Source organism: Rhinoraja longicauda, chromosome 37 (assembly GCF_053455715.1).
Source record: "Rhinoraja longicauda isolate Sanriku21f chromosome 37, sRhiLon1.1, whole genome shotgun sequence".
Classification (NCBI taxonomy): Eukaryota; Metazoa; Chordata; class Chondrichthyes; order Rajiformes; family Arhynchobatidae; genus Rhinoraja; species Rhinoraja longicauda.
In genome coordinates, this window is record NC_135989.1 from 15,607,511 (window position 1) to 15,624,648 (window position 17,138).

Sequence of the window (17,138 nt, forward strand, 5' to 3'; positions counted from 1 at the left end):
CCCCCGACACCACTTAAACTAATACGCTCACCCCCCCCACCGGACCTATTAACTAATACGCTCCCCCCCCCCCCCCAACGGACCTTTAACCAATGCGCTCCCCCCCCACCGAACCATTAACTAATACGCGCCTCCTCCCCCCCGAACCTTTAACCAATGCGCTCCCCCCCCCCACCGAACCATTAACTAATGCGCTCCCCCCCCCCCCCGACCTTAACTAATGCGCTCCCCCCCCCCACTGGACCTTTAACTAATGCGCTCCCCCCCCCCCCAACCATTAACTAATACGCTCCCCCCCCCCCCCCAACCATTAACTAATACGCTCCCCCCCACCGGACCTTTAACTAATGCCCCCCACGAGCCATTAACTAATGCGCTCCCCCCCCGAACCTTTAACTAATGCGCTCCCCCCCCCCGAACCTTTAACTAATGCGCTCCCCCCCCCCCCCGGACCTTTAACTAATGCACTCCCCCCCCCCCCCCCCCTCCTGGACCATTAACTAATGCGTTCCTCCCTCCCCCCCACTGGACCTTTAACTAATGCGCCCCCCGGGAAGGTGTAGTCGCCGTCGCCTCTCCCGCTGGGGAGGATGCGGACACCCGCGCCGACTGACAGGAACGCCTGCCAATGAGCGTGCGGGGTGAGGAGAGCTCAGCTGCCGCTCTCCCCGTCCCGTCCCCGTCCCCCCGCACGCACTCAACCCCGCCGCCGGGAAGTCTAGTCGCCGTCGCCTCTCCCGCTCGGGGGGGGGGGGGAAGGGGGGAGGAATCGGGCAGCGCTGACCGCTGGGAGGTGTAGTAGCCTCTTCCCTCTCCCCCTCCCCCTACCTTCATTCTGTTAGACAGTGCTGGCGGGCCATAAAATAATAATCTGACCTCGGCCGCGATTGGCCCCCGGCCGGACTTTGGACATGTCTGCAGTGGAGGAACACAACATGCCATCTGAGCAATGATGCACAGAGTCCCTTGCCAAGAGTAGGTGAATCGAGGACCAGAGGACATAGTTTTAAGGTGAAGGAGAAACGATTTAATAGGAATCTGAGGGGTAACGTTTTCCACACAAAGGGTGGTGGGTGTATGGAGCGGAGCATTCCCATTCCCAGTCGGACCTTTCTGTCATGGCCTCCTCCAGTGCCATAGTGAGGCCCACCGGAAATTGGAGGAACAGCACCTCATATTTCGCTTGGGCAGCTTGCAGCCCAGCGGTGTTAACATTGACTTCTCCAACTTTAGATAGTTCCTCTGTCCCTCCCTTCCCCTCCCCCTTCCCAGATCTCCCTCTATCTCCTGTCTCCACCTATATCCTTCTTTGTCCCGCCCCCCTGACATCAGTCTGAAGAAGGGTCTCGACCCGAAACGTCGTCCATTCCTTTTCTCCCGAGATGCTGCCTGACCCGCTGAGTTACTCCAGCATTTTGTGAATAAATACCTTCGAGCTGCCAGAGGAGGTGGTTGGGACCATCCCAACATTTAAGAAACAGTTAGACAGGTACATGGATAATGTAAGAAGGAACTGCAGATGCTGGCTTAAACCAAAGATAGACACAAAAAGCTGGAGTAACTCAGCGAGACAGGCAGCATCTCTGGAGAGAAGGAATGGGTGACGCTTCGGGTCTTCAGTCTGAAGAAGAGTCTTGACCCGAAACGTCACCCATTCCTTCTCTCCAGAGATGCTGCCTGAACCACTGAGTTACTCCAGCTTTTTGTGTCTATCTTAGGTACATGGATAGGACAGGTTTGGAGGGATATGGACCAAACCCGGGCAGGTGGGACTAGTGTAGCTGGGATATGTTGGCCGGTGTGGGTAAGATGGGCAAAGGGCCTTGAGTAGTGGGACGTTTGAGTTCAATTTATTGTCACGTGTACCGTACAGTGAAAAGCTTTTGTTGCGTGCTATCCAGTCAGTGGAAAGACAATATATGATTACAATCGAGCCGTGTATTGTCTTTCCGCTGATGGGTTAGCATGCAACAAAAGATTTTCACTGGCGCTCCATCGTTGCTCTATCATCGATAAAGAAAACTTATCTTCATCCTCACAGTGAGATGCATTCCCGCCACCCATCAATAGGACCTCAGTCTCCCTCTATGCCCTGAGTAATTGTATGCATATCTCCTCCCTCCCCTCACCCTCATGCCAAAAGCCAAATGCAACTGGATGTCCATGAATTAATGGAATGATCGAGAGATATCTCACCTCTTCTTCTTCCATCAACTGCAGCATCTTGCCCAGGTCAAGGCTGCTGAGCTGCCGATGGAGTTGCAGCAGCTTATCATCGGTCACTGACAGCAAGTCCAACACATACTCCTCTGAGCTGGAGTTCAGGGCCACTGTGCCAATGCTATCCTGTGACTGCACAAAGTGGACATTTTAGTTACTTGGCATTTTCCCGCAACTGAGCAGCAACTTAAGAACATTACTGAAGAGCATAGCAAACACTTTACAGTCAGAGGGTCTGGCAGAATTATCGTAACATGTTGCCAACTGAGGTTACTCCCTGTATTGAATAATTTAGACTTTAGACTTTGGAGATACAGCGTGGCTCCAAGCCCTTCAGTCCACCAGTCTGCGCCGACCAGCAATCCCCGCATGCTAGCTCGATCCTACACAGACTAAGGACAATTTACAATTATACCAAGCCAATTAACCTGTACTTCTCTGGAGAGTGGGAGCATATCGGAGCACCTGGAGAAAGCCCACGCAGGTCACGGGGAGAACGTACAAACTCTGTACAGACAGCACCCGCAGTCAGGATTGAACCCGGGTCTCTGGCGCTGTGAGGCAGTAGTTCTATCACTACGCCACCGTGCCGCCCTAATTGATCAGATTGCTGCTTATCTGAAACTTATTGGATCCAATCTGATTAGTGATTGGGTAATGGCACAGTGGCACAGCAGTAGAGTTGCTGCCTTACAACGCCAGAGACCTGGGTTCGATCCTGACTACGGGTGCCGTCTGTACGGAGTTTGTACGTTCTCCCCGTGACCATGTGAGTTTTCTCCAGGAGCTCCGGTTTCCTCCCACACTCCAGAGAAGTATAGATTTGTAGGTTAATTGGCTTCTGTGAAATTGTGTATTGTCTTTAGTGTGTAGGATAGTGCTAGTGTACGGGATGATCGCTGGTCGGCACAGACTCGGTGGGCCAAAGGGCCTGTTTCCACACTGTATCTGTATAGTCTAATCGCCGAGTGGAATTCATCAGAATATTCACTATTTGGAATCCCTGACTGCAGTCTCTGAAATCAAGTGGATTATCACCCCATTTCAGATACTTTGAAATTGGTTATTCTCTGGAATTTATTCGAATTGGTCTGAACCACTTTCAGAATAGAGCAGATCCCTTATCTAGAACACCTTGGAATTAATCACATTATTACCCATCTGAAAACTATGGAATCCATCAGATTATTATTCTGTCTGAAATCAATCTGATGTCAATTCCGGAACACTATGGAATCCATGCATTAACCTGCCAATATACGCGCACTGTCTGAAATACTCTGTTGTGATGATTTGGGCCACTGAGGCAACATACGATGAGCGTTTGACAGCACTGAGCCTCTACTCACTGGAGTTTGGAAGGATGAGGGAAGACCTTATTGAAACTTACCAAATGGTGAAAGCCCTGGGTAGAATGGACTTGGAGAGGATGTTTCCACTAGTGGGAGAGTTTAGGACAAGAGGTCATAGCCTCAGAATTAAAGGACGTTCCTTTAGAAAAGAGGTGAGGAGGAATTTTTTTTATAGTCAGAGGGTGGTGAATCTGTGGAATTCATTGCCACAGAAGGCTGTGGAGGCCTTCAACGGATACTTTTAAGGCAGAGATAGATAGATTCTTGATTAGTATGGGTGTCAGGGATCATGGGGAGAAGGCTGGAGAATGGGGTTAGGAGGAAGAGATAGATCAACCATGATAGAATGGTGGAGTAGGCTTGATGGGCCGAATGACCTAATTCTGCTCCTATAGACAATAGACAATAGGTGCAGGAGGAGGCCATTCGGCCCTTCGAGCCAGCACCGCCATTCAATGTGATCATGGCTGATCATTCTCAATCAGTACCCCGTTCCTGCCTTCTCCCCATACCCCCTGACTCCGCTATCCTTAAGAGCTCTATCCAGCTCTCTCTTGAACGCATTCAGAGAATTGGCCTCCACTGCCTTCTGAGGCAGAGAATTCCACAGATTCACAACTCTCTGACTGAAAAAGTGTTTTCCTCATCTCAGTTCTAAATGGCCTACCCCTTATTCTTAAACTGTGGCCCCTTGTTCTGGACTCCCCCAACATTGGGAACATGCTTATCATTATTAACTTATGAACTTACAACTTTCACGTGTTGCATCTTGTCAGAGACGTGCTCCATGCCAGCTTTAGTGGACAGAATGATGCGGTTAACGTATTCAAGGTGCTCTGTCGATTTATCCCTTCGACTTTGCTCATCCTCCAGGTGAGCTTGCAGGTCTGTTAACAATTTCTGCTCACTGTATCAAAAATCAGGAGGAACGTGGAAACATTTTTACATGAAGCAATTATGTATGAATAAAGAGGACAATGCATGCGACAAGCCTTGAGCCACTTCGTGTTCCGATTTACTGTTTACAATCAATTGCTTGTCTCCCGAACAAAGTTCACTCAAGTGATTGAAAGAAGAAAATATAAAATAGCTGTCAAATTATAGTTTTGAGTATAAGTTTGATCTCCTTAAGAAGTGGCAATCACACATGTTCACATTAAACTGGAGAAATCCGCACATAGGTGAGCCCATTGTAGTGCAGAAGGCATTCAAAAAATAACGAATGAGGTTATAATGGGGTTACTAAACATGGGTTATCAACCTCGGTAGAAAGAGTTTCAGCTGTTTAAAAACAAAAAAATGGGATAGAGATAAAAAATCTGAAGAAATATTTACACAGATCCTGGCAACTGAAAAGAAGCACAGAACAACAAAAACAACGGGCGGCACGGTGGCACAGCGGTAGAGTTGCTGCCTTACAGCGAATGCAGCGCCGGAGACCCGGGTTCAATCCCGACTACGGGTGCTGTCTGTACGGAGTTTGTACGTTCTCCCCGTTTCCTGCGTGGGTTTTCTCCGAGATCTTCCGTTTCCTCCCACACTCCAAAGACGTGCAAGTTTATAGGTTAATTGGCTTGATAAATGTAAAAATTGTCCCTAGTGTGTGTAGGATGGTGTTAATATGTGGGGATCGCTGGTGGGCCGAAGGGCCTGTTTCCGCGCTGTATCTCTAAACTAAACTAAACAACAAAAAGTTAATAAAACAAAGTAAAAGCTATAAAATGGTGTACGAACAGCTTAGTTACATTGACTGTCAAAATTTATACGATTTTTACAACAAATATATTGGCCCCTAAAAAAACTGATGAAGGCAAAAGTTTACTGTTTGACCAGTTTACTCCAGTTTTCTCCAGTTTACTGTGAACAGCCATCGCCACTTCTTAAGGAGATCAACATTACTCAAAACTATAACTTGATAGCTATTTTATTTGTTTTCCTTTCGGCCACTTTCAGTGAACTTTGTTATTTATGAAAGGCAAGAGGGGGAAATGCAACCTAATTCTGTTGTCAGTAACTGCTAGAACCTTATTAAGGATAGAGGAACTGAATACCTGGATTTGTTTAGGTCATTGGAGGCAGATCTGACTGAAGTTTTTGAAGAAGTGAGTAAATTATTGGTTTGGGGAATATTGATGGATGTTATTTAAATGTACTTGTCCAACTCTTTACCATTGAAAGTTTTCGAATTTTTTTGCCATTAAGTATGTTAACCAAAGTAAAAATTCATGTAACTGAAGGCAATTAATGACCTAGTAATGAACAGTATAACAGTATAACAGAGCTTTATTTGTCGTTCGGCACCGAAGTACCGAACGAAACTACATAGCAGCCACAGAAAAAAAGAACACAAGACACATAGCCCCAACACAAACGTCCATCACAGTGACTCCAAACACCCCCTCACCGTGATGGAGGCAACAAAACTTCCACTCTCTTCCCCATGCCCACGGACAGACAGCTCGTCCCCGACCGAAGTTAAATGAACAGCAGGAGACAGAGAGGACAGATAATGGGAAGGTACCCAAAATGCCAGGATATATTTAGAAGCTGAAATTATTCAATTTATTGATAAATTACTCATAGGATAGAATAGAAAGCCATGTATCAAATCTAACAGAATAGCATTGTTATCAACGTGGATGGCTAACCAGGCAGTGGAAAGACAATAGATGATTACAATCGATCTATTTACAGTGTACAGATACATAATGAAGGGAATAACGTTTAGTGCAAAGTAAAGTCCAGTACTGTCTGATTAAAGCTAGTTCGAGGGTCTCCAATGTGGTAGACAGTAGCTCAGGACTGCTAACTGGTTGTTGGTAGGATGGTTCAGTAGCCTGATAACAGCTGGGTAGAAACTGTTCCTGAATCTGGAGGTGTGGGTTTTCTTATTTAATGGTGAAAATGGTTCAAAGGACTACTGCTGTTTATATATTCGTATATTCAGTGTAGGGTGTTGAGACAGAATAGTGAGCTGCACATGTGGTCAGGAATATAGGGTTGCCAACTGTCCCGTATTAGCAGGGACATCCTGTATATTGGGCTAAATTGGTTTGTCCCGTACGGGACCGTCCTTGTCCCGTATTAGGCCCGGGGGGGGGGGGGGGGTTATAGGCCCGGACAGTGTAGGCCCGGACAGTGTAGGCCCGGACAGTGTGGGCCCGGACAGTGTGGGCCCGGACAGTGTGGGCCCGGACAGTGTGGGCCCGGACAGTGTGGGCCCGGACAGTGTGGGCCCGGACAGTGTGGGCCCGGACAGTGTGGGCCCGGACAGTGTAGGCCCGTACACTGTAGGCCCAGACACTGTAGGCCCAGACACTGTAGGCTCGGACACTGTAGGCCCGGGCGCTGCCTAACGGAGGTTGCGTAGTAACCCGCCTCCCTACCCGGGTGGCCGCCATTGGTGGAGTGAGAGCACGTCGTGGCCGCTGGCTGGGTGAGGTCAGGTGGGAAGCAGGGCGGTGACGTCACCTTTTATCCCTTATTTGGGAGTGAGGAAGTTGGCACCCCAAGCAGGAAATACAATAATATTCTTCATACCTGGAGAGTTTGGTTTCACCAGAATATTTCATGAGATCATACTCTCCTTGTAGCCTCTCCTTTTTCTCCTTCAATTGTACCAACTGGTCCTTATTCTCCAGCTCCAGTTGCTGCAAGTGCTTCAGAGTTTCTCCCTGCAGTACGTAGTGTTTCACTATATCCTGAGGTCAAACACAAGGCAAGCTGAAGCCAGAAAACCTCAGTATTCTGCACATTTTAATTATAACACTAACAAAGGGTGGCACGGTGGTGGAGTTGCTGCCCCACAGAGCTTGCAGCGCCAGAGACCTGGGTTCAATCCTGACTGCAGGTGCTGTCTGTACAGAGTTTGTACATTCTCCCTGTGACCTGCGAGATTTTCGGTTTCCTCCCACACTCCAAAGACGTACAGGTAAGTAGGGTAAAATTGGCTTGGTATAAATGCAAATTATCCCTAGTGTGTGTAGAATTGTGTTAATGTGCGGGGATCGCTGATCGGTGGGCTGAAGGGCCTGTTTCCGCGCTGTATCTCTAAACTAAACTGAACTAAACACTCAAGCACTCAGCACTGTATTCTATGGCAACATCCCTTTACTCCATGATTCTGGTAGAAGAGCCTAAGATTTACTGGTCCCCAGTCATGTTTTCTCTTACCCAGACAACTACCTGAATCTGTAGCTCGTCCAGAGTCTAAACTGGGAATCTTCTTCAGTTTGCCTCAATTATTGGGTGGCACAGTGGCAGAATTGCTGCCTTACAGCGCCAGAGACCCGGGTTCAATCCTGACTATGGGTGCTGCCTGCACAGAGTTTGTACATTCTCCCTATGGGTTTTCTCCGGATGCTCCAGTTCTAAATTCTAAATGCATGCAGGTTTGCCGGCTAATTGGCCTCTGCAAATAGTTCCTGGTGTGTAGGATAGAATTAAGGTGTGGGTGATTGCTGGTTAATGGGCCGAAGGGCCTGTTTCCACACTGTATCTCTAAACTAAACTAAACTGAACTAAACTACTGAGTTTATCTTTTGAATTCAGATAAAGCATCAGAAATACATGATGTCATTATTTCTTAGTGTTACAGTCATGAAACAAGTAGCGGTGACATAAATCCACATTTATCCGTTAAGTACCATGATAAATAAGGAGAAAGTGCCTTCGTTGATGCCATTTCTTTTTACAGAATATCAAATATTATGAACCCGCACATCAATGAATGCCTTTAACCATTGACCAGCACACAATGACTGACTGCATTACAGACAGTCCTCTCCCGCAAATGGCCCAGACACCTCACCTGGACATCACTGACGCCAGTAACTGCTTTGATGTATTGGAAGGATTCTTCAAGAGTGTTGTTGGACCTGTCCTCGGTTGCAGTTTCCGCAGTTTCAGGTCGCTCGAAGTGCAGCTCATCGGAGTGAGCAGCTGCTCGCAATGCCTGAGGGAACAATAGACAACAGACAATAGACAACAGGTGCAGGAGGAGGCCATTCGGCCCTTCCAGCCAGCACCGCCATTCAATGTGATCATGGCTGATCATTCTCAATCGGTACCCCGTTCCTGCCTTCTCCCCATACCCCCTGACTCCGCCATCCTTAAGAGCTCTATCTAGCTCCCAGAGCTGGGGGGGACCACCCCAGAGAAAGATCATCGTCACTTCAGATATTAGAGCTTCCCCAACGGTACAAATTACAGCAGGAAGGAACTGCAGATGCTGGTTTAAACCGAAGATGGACACAAAATGCTGGAGAAACTCAGCGGGACAGGCAGCTTCTCTGGAGAGAAGGAATGGGTGACATTTTGGGTGGTCCGAAATGTCACCTATTCATTTTCTCCAGAGATGTTTCTTCAGTACAAATTACAGGCCATGTTAAACAGATGCGCTGTCGCAAGCATTTTATCGGGATGCATCACAGCTTGGTTTGGGAACAGCTCCATCCAAGACCGCAAGAAACATAGAAACATAGAAAACAGGTGCAGGAGTAGGCCATTCAGCCCTTCAAACCAGCACCGCCATTCAATATGATCATGGCTGATCATCCAAAATCAGTACCCCCTTCCTGCTTTGATATAAGCACAACAGAATATGTAAACATGGTTCACTGTAAACAATATAATAAACGAGTGAGAATTTTTGAAAGAAAACATCTGGTGTAATTCTTACCCGTCGTTCAGCACGTTCTGCTTGTGTTCTCTTCTCCTCAGCTAACTTCTTGTACTCACTGAGGTTCTTTTCCCGTTCCCGACGTTTTTTATGCATAACCTCTTCCTGCTGACGCAGTTCAACCTGGCCAACAACATCACACAAACACTGGTAGCCGTTTCAACATAAAAAGCAGTGACGTTATACCACGGTCATTGGGCTGTTGTTTCAGAACACCCAGCACAATGCATTAACAAAACTACCAGAATATGGGTTTCTGCCATTGACTACATACACCGATCAGCCAAAACATTATGACCTGATGAGCCAAGACATTATGACCACCTGCCTAATATGCTGTTGGTCCTCCGTGTGCAGCCCCATACGCAGCAGGGTGCGATGCACTGTGTGTTGTGACACATTCCTCCCGTGATCACCATTAACATTTTCTGTGACTTGTGCCACAGTCGACCTTCTGTCGGTTCGGACCAGACGGGATAGTCTTCGTTGCCCTCGCGCATCGATGAGCCTTGGGCGCCCAACACCCTGTCGCCGGTTTGTGGTTTGTCCCTCCTCGGACCACTGTCGGTCGGTACTCACCACTGCTGACCGGGAGCACCCCACAAGCTTTGCCATTTCAGAGATGCTCTGACCCAGTCGTCTGGCCATAACAATTTGGCCCTTGTCAAAGTCGCTCAGGTCTTTACTCCTGCCCATTTCTCCTGCATCCAACACATCAACTTCAAGAACTGACTGTTCACTTGCTGCCTAATATATCCCACCCCTTGACAGGTGCCATTGTAACAAGATAATCAATGTTATTCACTTCGCCTGTTAGTGGTCATAATGTTTTGGCTGATCGGTGTACATGAGCTTATTGGAGTGGAGTTGAGCTTATTGTCAAAGGCACAAGCATGATGAGGTGTAGGTACAATGAAAGCTTGCTTGCAGCAGTACCACAGGCATATAGACACAGACATCATATAGAACATACATTTATATAAATGATATAAGATAGTGAAAAGAAAATGACAGCGCAAAGCAAGACACAGGTGCAAAACAAATTAAGAAACAGCACAAAATGTGGTCTGTCGTGTTCTGTTGTAGAGACATGAATAGGGTTGTGTCGGTTGGTTCAACAATCTGATGGTTATAGGTTCCTGAGCCTGGTGATATTGGGCCTCAGGCTTCTGTACTTCCGACCTGATGAGAGCAATGAGGAGAGCAAGAAGAGGGCATGGCACAGAAGGTGGGGATTCTTTATGGGAGATGGTGCCTTCTTGAGGCAACAACTGATGGAGATGCTTTTGATGGTGGGAGGTGCTGTGCCGTGATGGTCCAGGATGAGACCACCACACTCAGCAACCTCTTGCGTTCCTGTATACTGGAATTACTGTACCAGGCCATGATGCAACCAGTCAGAATACTTTCTACAATGTATCAATACAAGTTTGGTAACATGCCCAATCACCTTAAACTTCAGAGAAAGTGGAGGCACAGCATGCATTTTTCATGATTACAGGCCAGGTCATGCGGGGTGTTAATACCCAGGAACCTGCAGCTGTTTACTCTCTCCAACAGAGAGTTGTAAATCTGTGGAATTCTCTGCCTCAGAAGGCAGTGGAGGCCAATTCTTTGAATGCATTCAAGAGAGAGCTAGATAGAGCTCTTAAGGATAGCGGAGTCAGGGGGTATGGGGTGAAGGCAGGAACGGGGTGCTGATTGAGAATGATCAGCCATGATCACATTGAATGGTGGTGCTGGCTCGAGGGGCCGAATGGCCTACTCCTGCACCTATTGTCTATTGTCTATCACCGACCCACACATGAAAACTGCCACATGGTCTCCCGGCTTCTCCTTTCTGAAGCCAATGATTGTTTATTTGGTCTTGTGGATGTTGAGAGAGAGGTTGTTGTTGCTGCACCATTCAACAAGATGTTCTAGCCCACTCTTTTACGCTGACTCAACTGGTCAACTGAACCGATGACCAAGGAAGGGTGGAGCCCACAAGGGCTGATCTCATCTTCCTCCACATGATCCATCTTGTGATTGGTAATTCAGTGCCACATTGACAAACCCAGAGCAGTTCATGAAGCACAAGCATAGCACTCTCAACTTCCACATTGTGGTTGACGATGAGAAGCATTGTAAGTTATGAAGTAAATTTGTTGCAACTGCCTGAGGGCAAGGACGATAAGAAATTGATTGCGACAGCAATCTTCTGAAGAAGGGTCTCGACCCGAAACGTCACCCGTTCCTTCTCTCCAGAGATGCTGCCTGTCCCGCTGAGTTACTCCAGCTTTTTGTGTCTAAAGCAGTCCAGACATGACTGTCAACCAGGTCGGTCTTCGAGGGCATTGACTCTCAGTGTAGTCAAGATAGATAAGAAAGCCCCTATGGGCTTGTACGTGTGAGCTATGAGCATGAGGAGATCTATGCCACCTCCGTGAGGGGCATTGGCCATGCCCCTACCCCCTTGTGTCACCTTGGAAAGATTGTGATTGAAGTGTGGTTGAGGTGCAGACTTGTTCAGCATGTGGCCCATGGATCTGAGCACTCCTATACCTTTTCCCTCTGTGTTCCCGTCCGCATTTGCTTCTCTTTCATTGCTTCTTCTGCAACTCTCAGTCATCCCATTCAGCCATCTGGACCATTGAGTGAGCACCATGCCCAAATGCAATCGGACTCAGCAGAAGTCTCTATTGATCTCCAGTGAGTTATTGCAGCTGAGTTCAGAAGAAGGAAATGAAAGTGCAGATGAGCCTTCAGAACAGGAAGCAGCGGTATGAAACCTAGTCTGAAGAAAGATCTCAACCTGAAACATCACCCATTCCATCTCTCCAGTGATGCTGCCAGTCCCGCTGAGTTACTCCAGCATTTTGAGTCTATATTTGCTTTAAACCAGCATCTGCAGTTCCTTCTTACACTTTATGAAAACATGGTTATTCTCAACAACATGGCCTAATTTTTACCAGCAACTTTACAAACATGAGGAATGACATCATTAGTTGCCTGTCTGATGCCGAAAATGTGTTTTGATTGCATTTGTGATTCTGGCAGGATGTAAATTTAATTTCAATAGTGACACTTAATAACCCACAAAATGTCATCACATTCTATTCTGGGAATAATCAATTTCCATGCATAATTTCTCTCGAACGATCAGTGGAATGCACAAGATTTCTCACCATTCACTCATTTCACTTTGGTATATCGTGAAATCCTTCCTTAATCCTTTTGCCATGTTTCTTTTGGTATAACCTCAAGTATTCTCCTGTAGAACATGTATTATTTGGAATTGTAGATGTAAATGGCCCAGAAGAAGGCCACAGCCCTTGTGGTTCAATATACAGCTCTCTCTCTAATATGCAAACTCTCTAACACAAAACTCCTTGGCCAATTTCACATCACTCTGTTTTCTCATCCCTTCAAGTATTTATTCAATTGACTTTTACCTGAACAACACGGATGTGGGAAGTGCATGTCCATAGTACAGTGGTGCAGAAACATGAGGCCAAGCTGTTGAATGTTTGAGTGTTTTCACTTTCACTCACCATGAACTGCCGATGCTGGTTGACACCAAAGATAGACACAAAATGCTGGAGTAACTCAGCTGGACAGGCAGCATCTCTGGAGAGAAGGAATGGATGACGTTTCAGGTTGAGACCCTTCTTTAGACAGAGGGTCTTGACCCAAAACGTCACCCATTCCTTCTCCCCAGAGATGTTGCCTGGCCCGCTGAGTTACTCCAGCATTTTGTGTCTTATCTTCACTCACCATGTGTTACCAAACAGCTGCATTTGAGTCTGTTATTATCTGCTCTATTATTTTCTATATTTATGAACTTTCTAGAATCAGCAACTTATTTGAAATTATGCTCTGTATGAAACAAAACCAGGACTTAAATTACACCAAGTCTTATTTCAGACTCGAGAAAAACATCTTTCTATTCTTGTCTCACTCTATAAGCACTCTTGTTGTTTGTTGTGCTACCAACTCTACCATTAATCCTATGGACTTTGATTTTGCTTGTCCATTACATGATTTTTAAAAATTGTCTTTTGGAAGCCCATTTACTCAACACTTCATCTTGCCATTATTTCATCGAAGAACTGGATCAAACACAATCTGCCTTTAACAAATCCAAGTTTCCCCCTGCTCTGAAGTCAGGTTGACTTAACAAGTATTTAGCTTCCACAAACCATTGGCAGCACCACAAGTTTTGTAAGATGTGGCCAAAATTTCTGCAATGTCTATCTTTAGTTCCCTCAGTAACATGAGATATAACTTACTGAACCACGTGGGTTTTCTACATTGAACACTGCCAGGTTACTCCATCTACACTTCACGCTGCCTTGGCAAGTCTGCCAGCACCCTCAAGGACGAGTCTGACCTCGGTCACTCCCCTCTCCCATCAGGCAAGAGTTACAGAAGTGTGGAAGCGCATACTTCCAGATTCAGGGACAGTTTCTTCCCAGCTGTTATCAGGCAACTGAACCATCTTATCAACAACTAGAGAGCAGTGGCGAACTACGCTCTACCTCATTGGGGACCTTCATTAAAGTCTTTAATTGGACTTTACTGAATGTTATCTTGCACTAGATGCTCGATTGTAATCATGACTAGTCTTTCCGCTGACTGGGTAGCACGCAACAAAAAGCTTTTCATTGTGACAATAAACCAAACTAGACCACTAAACTAAACTACATCTACATCACCCATTTTTCACACACCCAATATAGCTGTGACCATCTCCTTTATAGCAATGCTGTCACTAGAAGTGACAGAGGCAAAGTCTTAATCTGGTACTTCAGTCATTCTCTCTGCCTGCAGAAAACCATTATTGCTCCCAGCTGACATTAATGTTTTTATAAGTGCTCTCTTATGTTAAGGGTACAGAAGCTTAATAGTTATAGAGACATAGAGTCATAGAGTGGTACAGTGTGGAAACAGGCCCTTCGGCCCAATTTGGCCAAAATGTCCCAGTTACACTAGTCCCACTTGCCTGCGCTTGGTCCATATCCCTCCCAACCTGTCCTATCCATGTACCTGTCTAATTGTCTCTTAAACGTTGGGATAGTCCCAGCCTCAACTGCCTCCACTGGCAGCTTGTTCCATTCACCCACCACCCTTTGTGTGAAAAAGTTACCCTTCAGATTCCTATTAAATCTTTTCCCCTTCACCTTGAACCTATGCCCTCTGGTCCTCGATTCCCCTACTCTGGGCAAGAGACTCTACCCAATCTATTCCTCTCTTGTTACTGTTAAGTTACTGACTCACAGCCAGAATATAGAGACATGTTTGATTGCTCCAGGGTATCTGGAGAATTTAAATTGGTATAATTAATCTGAAATTACAATTAAAAAGGTTGTATTAATGGTAACCGTGAAATTGATTGTAATGGATTGATGTAAAAACCCATTAGTTGCTTTAATATTCTTAAGGAACGCTTTCAGTTGTTTAGTTTATTGTCATGTGCAGTAAAAAGGTTTTCTTTCCTGCCTTAAGGGTAAGAAGCGGGGCACCAGCCAGGCCTACAGATGCTGTATAACTACCAAAATGGTTGACTCTTAACTATCTCCTCAGAGAAGGAGATTTAGGGATGGATAACAAATCTCAGAATGCCGGTGAAATCCATGCCCCATAAGGAAATAAACAAAACAACTTGTAAATATAGAATCAAGGAATTGCAGATGCTCACTTAAAAAAGAAAACACAAAGTGCTGGAATAACTCAGCAGGTCAGACAGCATCTCTGAAGAACATGATTCACACATTCCTAATCAATAAGCTTAATTTGCCCTTCCAGTCTGAACATGCAAACCCCTCTTAATGATATCTTTAATGATAGCAGAGTCAGGGGGTATGGGGAGAGGGCAGGAACAGGGTACTGATTGTGGATGATCAGACATGATCACATTGAATGGTGATGCTGGCTCGAAGGGCCGAACGGCCTACTCCTGCACCTATTGTCTATTGTTTTAGATTCCTTGATTTGACCCCATCTGCTCCTCCCATTTTTACACCATTCGCCTCTCCCAGTCTTTAGTGCACCTTATTTCTCCATTTTTATCATGTTGGTGTAAATCTTTGCCCACAGTACTAATTAACCGTGATAGATCTGAGGGGAGTTGATGGGAATGAATAGATTACAGGGAAAATCGGCGATAGCTCTTTCACCAGGCATAGACCATGGGTCGAGAGGAAATATAGGATCAGTGCCCGATGCTCCAGGCAAGCACAGGACTCCAGGATTTCAATGCTGATTAATTCAGTATTGTGCGTGCATTGGGCATGTTGTGACTTGTACCTTGGCATCGTCGCGAGAGAGTTGAGCTCCGTTGTTCATGACCTGCAGCTCCTTTAGCTGCTGTTGTTGCTGCAGGATCTCCATTTCCAGCGTGTCCAGTTGCATCTGAAAGGTCACACTCTCCTCCTGGATCAAAAAGATGTTTCAAAACAATTAGGATATCCAGATAGCATGCCGTAAAGGACGGAATAACATGAAGGGCACAAGATACCAGATCCGATAAAGCCACCAGTCTTTCACTTTAATACCTCGCTATGCTTCGGGCAGCAGCCAAGTACCACTCCCGCCATGCTGAAGATAGACACAAAATGCTGGAGTAACTCAGCGGGTCAGGCAGCATCTCTGAAGAAAAGGAATAGGTGACGTTTCGGGTCAAGACCCTTCTTCAGACCCCTGTATTGTACAGAGAGCGTCCGACCCCTGAAGAAGGGTCTCGACCTGAAACATCACCCTTTCCTTCTATTCAGAGATGCTGCCTGTCCCCGCTGAGTTACTCCACCATTTTGTGTATATCATCGGTGTAAACCAGCATCTGCAGTTCTATACTCTCCTACTCTCTCTCCATGCTTATGGATTGCCGAGAACCTTTGCTTCATCTACCCTTTCCTTCCAAACTTCTCCCCCTTTGAAGGTACCGTACAAATGATTGTCACGGTGAATATTGGTCAGAAACATGGAACGTATGCTGATGGCCAGTACGGTCTGTATGAACAGAACAGTGTGTATGTGAGCAGCACAGTGGCGCAGCGGTAGAGTTGCTGCCTCAAAGCTCCAGACAACTGGGTTTGATCCTGACTACGGTTGCTGTCTGTACAGAGTTTTTACATTCTCCCTGTGACCATGTGGGTTTTCTCCGGGTGCTCCGGTTTCCTCCCACACTCCAATGACGTACAGGTTTGTAGATTTATTGGCTTTGGTAATTGTCAAAGTTGCCCCTAGTGTGTTAGGATAGTATTAGTGTATGGGGTGATCGCTGGTCGGTGTGGACTCGATGGGCCTGTTTCCATGCTGTATCTCTAAAGTCTAAAGCATTTCCCCTCTGCACCACAGTGGTTCCAGGGTTGTTAGACTTTGAACACATTGAAGAGCAGGCTGAAGGGATCTTTGGTGGAAGGTAAGTATTAATGTTTGATGTTTTGGTAAAAGCCATCCGGTAACTATATTTTCTTAGTGTTGTAAACTATATCCCTTCCCAAAAGAGGTCTATGTAATGGGGCAGCACAGTGATATTGGGCTTAAAACACATTAAGACACAAGAAATGAAGGATGTAAGTGGGTTTGCACTCTGTTGTAAACCATTTGTAACATACGTGAGTTGTGATTGTGTGTGCATATGCCCTCCAATATGGTTATTTGGTGTCCAGTCTTCACTCGTGTTCCAAGGATTTGATCAATATAGAGGAAGCCATCAGCATGGAGGGAATCATCTTGTAGGTTTGATGTTAAATTGAGGCACTATATTTAGATACACTAAGGTTCCCAGTCTGACCTTTCTGTCATGGGCCCCCTCCAGTGCCATAGTGAGGCCCACCGGAAATTGGAGGAACAGCACCTCATATTTCGCCTGGGCAGTTTGCAGCCCAGTGGTATGAACATCG

At 46.2% G+C, this 17,138-nt stretch overlaps 1 protein-coding gene across 1 annotated transcript in view; it reads right to left on the minus strand.

Moving 5' to 3' along the window:
* The window catches only part of LOC144610595 (outer dynein arm-docking complex subunit 3-like), a 28,904-nt gene that overhangs the window by 634 nt on the left and 11,132 nt on the right, over nt 1–17,138 (minus strand). Inside the window, exons 6-12 of the mRNA XM_078429403.1 lie at nt 15,541–15,666; nt 9,253–9,375; nt 8,383–8,526; nt 7,113–7,273; nt 4,323–4,479; nt 2,197–2,352; nt 877–915 (exon numbers count right to left, since the gene is read on the minus strand). Coding sequence (XP_078285529.1) covers nt 877–915; nt 2,197–2,352; nt 4,323–4,479; nt 7,113–7,273; nt 8,383–8,526; nt 9,253–9,375; nt 15,541–15,666 — 906 coding nt within the window. The remainder of the gene's footprint in view (nt 1–876; nt 916–2,196; nt 2,353–4,322; nt 4,480–7,112; nt 7,274–8,382; nt 8,527–9,252; nt 9,376–15,540; nt 15,667–17,138) is intronic.